We start from the raw sequence: 6,202 nt of genomic DNA, 5'->3' as shown, positions 1-6,202 counted from the left end.
TTTCCCTACTGCCAGAAAGATGACATAGAAGCGAAAAAGCTGGCAATAAATACATGGCGTGCTTTGGCTAATTCTGCAGAAGCATGATTGTGTGCACAAATTCATACTGCTGAGTGATGCAGCAAGGCATGAATCTGGTACTAATGACCATGGAGCCTCAGTCTGTATGGAGCAGCATGGGGGAAGGGAGGGGAATGTATTAATTCTATTCTGGAGTGGGAAAAAACCCTTCTGATTCCAGCTAGCAAATCAGTATAGCTCCTGAAACATGAAGGCTGCTACTGTTTTCCTCACAGCTTTCTCCTCTAGTTCATCTAACTGCAAATGTCTCTCTTTGTATATGCACGTTTTTAAAAAATGTTGCTAAACTACTTACCAGTCAAATCCTGTGGCAATGTTGATAATAAATTTTGTAGCGTACATATAATTACCTTTTAAGTACCATATGCATTTTTTGCCTTTAATTTCGTTGAATGCCCTCCCCTTTGTTCTAGTTCCAATTTAATAGCCGGTTTTCATCTGTTTTTCCCATGCATATTCATCTTCTCTTTCTCAGATTTGCCTGAGTCTTGTGAAACTGCTGTTTTACTTGGCACATTCTCCCCTGGGTTCAATAGTCCTCTTGGATTTCCAGCCGAGGCAGTTTGTTATGGTGGATGGAAACCTAAAAGTGACAGACATGGATGATGCCAGCACTGAGGAACTGTCATGCAAGGAAGATAATGACTGCACACTTGACTTCCCTACAAAAAGGTTCCCCCTCAAATGCTCTGCAGTTGGGAAGTGTGAAGGAATAAATGAAAAGAAGAATCTTTTCAATGCATATCGGTATGTCCAGCTAGATGGGGGGCAGATCTGGGGTGGCTGAGCTCACACACTGCCATGTAGCCTCTAGCATCTAGCGTTTCTTCCACGCAGTGATTCTCCCTCACCTCTGTCAAAGGGTAGTTAAGGATCGCTTTGAAGCAAATTTATTCTCCTTATAAGGCAGGAAAACAGTGTAGTTGTTGTCTGGTGAGAATGAAGGCATCTTTCTTCTGCTGCTCCCTTTCCCAGCACCCTCTAGAAACTTACCCCAGAGGTTGCACCTGTGAGTTTACTGTTTGCCAAACAAGCTCTAGCGCTTGACTTCCGCGGGCTGTGTTTGCTGGAAGCAGCGCAGCACGGGCTGCCTGCCACAGCCTGCCAGCTTTGAGCCCCCATTGCTGGGACAAAGCGGGCTAACTCCTCCGTTGAACTCCGAGTCTGCCTATGGAGACTATGGGCACCTATGGAAGAGCAATGAAACAGGTAACAGGCAAGGGGCTGAGACTGCTGTGGCATTTCATACAGACCACCAGCTGAAAGCATGAGGACCTCACTCACCATTGATGCTTGGCAGATCAAGTACAGGGGCAAGCGTCAACAGTTGGATATTTATGTAGAAGGACGTAGTAAGGGAGCCTGAATTTGCAAGATTCAGTGTTAAAAGGCAAATCCCTGCATAGATTATTTCAGCCTTGCAGTAACGAGCTTGTCTCTCGTCGAACAGGACTTTTCTGGAAGGTTGAGAGAATGAGTCATCCTGCTTTTCCAGGGACAATAAGAATGCCAAACGTTTTCAGGGCAAGGGAAAGGTCTTACATGAGCCTTCTTTTGTTTTGTTTTGGTTTTTTTTTTGGTGGGAAATGCATTGCTTAGTGAACAAAATGGGCCCTGAGAATGAAGGAAAGCTCTGTTGCGTGAGCCTTTGCAAGGTAGATTTCATGCAGTGCTTGGCGGCATGCTGTGCTGCAAGGGCCAAGCTTTCAGCTCAACTCACAGGAAAGGTGTGTACGATACCAGTGAAGGGCTCAAGCATAACTCAATAACCAAGTAGAATTACTAGTTGCATATGGATAGCGGAGTCACGGGAAAATGTAGACAACTTAATTACCATGGAAATGAAGCGTCTGTATTCTAATCAGTCTGTGGGACTTTTGCAGGTATTTTTTCACCTATCTTTTGCCATACTCTGCACCACTGGCTTTGCGTCCCTTTTTGAGCGATATTCTGAACGCAACAGGTACCACCTAATATTCGTAAACTTCTTTATTAGAACTCTCTAAATGTTATTTCTTGGAATTACTTATCTTTGTCCTCTTTTTCTTTAAATGTAGGTGATTTACGATATGGAATAAATGAAACCCTGAAAGCTTTTGAAAAGGTTTTACATCTCTACAAGTCTGGGCTGTACCTGCAGAAAAAGCCTCTGCTTTTGAAAGGTACATGATTTTGAATGCTTTAAGTAACATGACTGCTGAGGGAGTGAGGAACTTGGTAACTGGTCAAATTCTGATCTCCCATACATTCAGGCTGGGTGTAGTCACTGGGAAAAGCACCAAAAGTATCTTTTTTTTTTTTTTTTTTTTTTTTTAGCAGCCTTTTGTTGTTTTTTCATGGGAGCTATGCATGATTGCACTGCTTTGCAAAGTAAACGCAGTGCAGACAATCTGGCTTCCATATGGAGGTATGCTTGTACTGCTTCTAAATACTCTTCTTGTAATGTGCATCAGTGTTTCAAGTGCATATATTTGGGATAGCTTAAGCGGCTAGACCAGAGTGTCAAACTGAGTGTTTCCCATCTCTCTTCAGGGTCATCTTATCCTATGGACCAATAAGTCAGTTTTCTGGGCTGATACTGAAACTTCCCATTTTACTTGGTAGCTTCTGGCTGTTGAACACAGGTTATGAGAATGTACACTGGGAGGGTGACAACACTGAGATGAGTGTGGCAGAGGAGCTGGGGCCTTGGTGCCCTCTAAATTTCTTTTTTTCTGAAGACCATCCTATTGGACCTGTGGATATATAAATGAACTTTTATGAGGAAGAGACCCATTTGATGGTAGAAATGAGGCTAATCAAAAGGAAGGCTTCAAAAGCTCAGTGGTTTCTGTGGCTTACATTTTCCTGAGTATGCACTTGAAGTGGTGGGGTAGTGTTGGTGGCTTGCAAAAGGAAATCTCGTTACGTGTGAAAGAGCTGGAATTTGCACCATTGTGAGCAAAGATATCCTGTCATTTGCACTGAAGGACCAGCAGCTTTAACAGAAATTACTAGTATTTCTCAACAACACCCACCTGTTGGCTTCACAACTTGCCCAGTAGCAATGATGTGCCAAAACAATCTCCATCCTAGGGGTGTGGGAAGGTGGGGAGAGACTTGACGAACAATAACCTGAACATCACCTGTTCAGGCTTGTCAGGTCTTCTGTATCCCACTGGAACCTCCCTTTCTCCCAGTGGGGTTCCTAAGCCTCCCACATCTACAGGTGGGTGAGCATGTACCCCTCATAGGTCAGTGCTGGATCTGTGACGAGCTGGTTCAGCTGCTGGGGCTGAGGTGTAGGAGAGGCCATTGTGGGTTTGACTTCTCTGGAGAAGAATCAGAGAGTCTGTGGGTCTGCACATCAGCTTTCCCCTCTCACTCACCCCTGTGGTCATTCCTCTGCCCCTTCACCCTTGAGAGTTGTGCCCCCTCTGTTGTATCTGTGGAGGAATTGCTGTTGAGTACTTTAGCCGAACCAAACATCAGGATTTAGGTTTCTTTGAACTGTGCAGCTCCATCCACTTTATCTAGGCAGGTCAGTTCAACCTATCACTATCACATTCCTTTAACAGTTTCACTGAAGTGCAACACACTAAGTGTATAGTGTTAACTAGTCACTGGAAATGCAGTTAAAGAGTTTCCCTAAAAACCCTCTTTCTGTTCCCAGACTACATCTCCCTAAAGGGCTTCCGAATGGTGGAAGGAGAAGACTACAAGTGCTGGCCCTCCTACAGCCACCTGGGATGCCTGCTCTCTGTTCACAGTGCTGAGGAAGCTGCCGCGATTTGTAACTCCCAATCACAGTGCCAAAGCTTTATCATCACCCAGCAGAGGACATGGACAGGTGAGCTTGGGCAAATACGACAGGGTCCTGCCACGTGGTGCCCCTGCTTTCCTCAGCTGTGAGTGGGGATGATGCCGCTGCCCTTCTCATACTGCTGTGAGTCTATGGGTGCATATAAAAACTGCTTTTCTTAATCTCAAGATGAAGGCTGCTACAGTGGGAATCCAAGGATCCTCTGAGTATTTGTAAGGAAACGTAAAAGAAATAACATTCTCCTTCTGTACCTCCTTTCCTCTGTAAATTTTGCACAGGACTGCTAGGTATCATTAAACAGTTACTTATTTCATGTAGAGATGGCCTCGCTTTGGTGTTGGACTAAACAATTCCTGTGTTACGTATGGTTTGCTAAAAGCTGTGGGGTTTTTGTAGATAAAAGAAGCTATGTAAAAGAAGGTGGTTACTATTGTTATAATTAAAAGAATCATAGCTTGCAAGTTGTTAGCCCTTTTATCAAAACCAAAGCCCTAAACGAATGTATTTCCAAAATGTCCCTGTAATTAGCTCTGATTATAGCTTCTTATGGTTAGCAGCAGAATTATTATAAATTACCTCATTTAACTGACACTTCAATCACTGGCTAAATTGTTACTTATGAAGTGAAACACTAAGTGAGGTAAATGAGTGTTTTCACTCACGATGGTGCCGAAGAATCATGTCTTGTTGGCTTACATGACATTTAAAAAAAACCCCAAACCCCAAAACTACCAAAACCACAGCTTCTCCATGGATTTGTGTGCAATTGGCATGTGGCTAACTATTGACAAAATGGCACTTACACTGATGCAATGCTCATTGAGCCTGTTTCACACCAACAATGGATTGTGTGAGTTGAGCCCAACGCATCGCATCTGGTTTCTCACAAGGCGGCTGTTAATTTCTGTGTTCAGTGCCTGGCTGCAAGGAACGCCCTTAAAGCAGCAGTGGGGATGCAGAAACAGCAGCAGAAGACCCTTCCTGCTGCACCTGGCTTGGATGCTGATTCCTGCCATCCTGCACCATGCCTGCAGTCTCTTATTATTTCCCTTCCTGACAGTTTTCTTCCACATTTTTACAGCTCACCTTTGCAGCCAAAGATACCAAAAGCGCGGGGCTGAATGCAGAGTGCCTAACTTTGCCAGTTGGATTAACGAGAGTTGTGGGAACATGTTAGTCCCTCTTAGGGCAGCTTGGTAAAGCAAATCAAGATGGAAAAGCCTCTGCGGCCTGATTGTGTGTTGCTTGTGCACACTCAGTGAGCATCTGGGGTTTGCTGGGAGTGTGAAATGCATCTCTGGCAGGGTGGAGTGGCTCTCTGTTGAGCGAGCAGTGTGTTGCTGTGTCTTTTGTAATAAACAGTGCGGGTCAAGGTGAACCTATGTCCTTTATTAAACTTGGGTTTTTATTTCCTTCCCAGGACGCCCACTCGCCTTATTTCAGAGTAGCTCGACTGATTTAATACCGGATGCTCACGCTGTGGTCTATGTTAAACGATCAGCTTCCTCAGGGGAAAGACTTTAGAGACAATGAAATCACATAAAATGATCCTGGGAGGAACAAACCACTTGGGAGAATTTCATCTGCTGAAAAGAATGACTTATTTTCTTTTGCTTTGGGATGGGATCACCCTGCCAGCTCAGATAGCGTCAGATGCTGCTGCCTCCTTGATCAAAGCTCAGATTTCTCATTGCAGCCCTGCTAGCTTTTCATATTTGTTCCCACACTGCTGTTCCACAGTCCCAGTTGTAGTCAAATGTCGCTCGACTGTGCAATCCTTTCCCTTACCTTGCTGCTTTGGTAACCAGCTTGTCAGCCAAGAAATAGAAATAGCCGCATGGGCTCCAGCTTGGGTATGCTTAGTTAGTTCAGTCACCTCTGAAAACCTATGGATAACGCACCTCGGAGAAGATAATGGCTCCTTCTGCAGCTGCCGACCAGGATTTCATACCAGTGCAAATGTAGAGGACTGGATTTGAGCGATGGGGCCGAGTTTGCAGGGTTGGGATCCATAACCAGAGGTTGATGATGGGGGTGGTCTTCCAAGGAGGGTCCTGATTCCATTCCTTCCAGGGCAGGGGAGGGAGGTGATATTTAAGTCAGCTTTGGAACCAAATGTCTGCATGTTTGGATGCAGGATTTGGGTTTGACCCTATGTGATTTGTAATGCCAGATCCCATGTATCAACCTTGAAGGTTTTTCTCTGTTACTTTCCATGAAAGAACAAGACATTCAAATTATTTATGTGTAAGGTGTGACTCTCTATGATAAAGAATTTCTATGTTTATTCTAAGCATGCTGTGAGAAGTTTTTCTCTTT

The 6,202-nt window shown here is 44.4% G+C and overlaps 1 protein-coding gene across 1 annotated transcript in view; it reads left to right on the top strand.

The window, feature by feature from the left end:
- Positions 1-5,407, top strand: part of LOC104411856 (protein kinase domain-containing protein, cytoplasmic-like) — a gene marked incomplete at its 5' end in the record, with an annotated part of 7,089 nt that extends 1,682 nt beyond the window's left edge. Inside the window, 5 exons of the mRNA XM_010022386.1 lie at positions 557-828; positions 1,965-2,044; positions 2,139-2,243; positions 3,734-3,910; positions 5,304-5,407. Coding sequence (XP_010020688.1) covers positions 557-828; positions 1,965-2,044; positions 2,139-2,243; positions 3,734-3,910; positions 5,304-5,407 — 738 coding nt within the window. The remainder of the gene's footprint in view (positions 1-556; positions 829-1,964; positions 2,045-2,138; positions 2,244-3,733; positions 3,911-5,303) is intronic.
- Between the last annotated feature and the right edge of the window lie 795 nt (positions 5,408-6,202).

Source organism: Nestor notabilis, unplaced genomic scaffold (assembly GCF_000696875.1).
Source record: "Nestor notabilis isolate BGI_N333 unplaced genomic scaffold, ASM69687v1 scaffold20319, whole genome shotgun sequence".
NCBI lineage: Eukaryota > Metazoa > Chordata > Aves > Psittaciformes > Psittacidae > Nestor > Nestor notabilis.
Note: the sequence above shows the minus strand (reverse complement) of the source record. Positions and strands in the feature narration are given on the sequence as shown.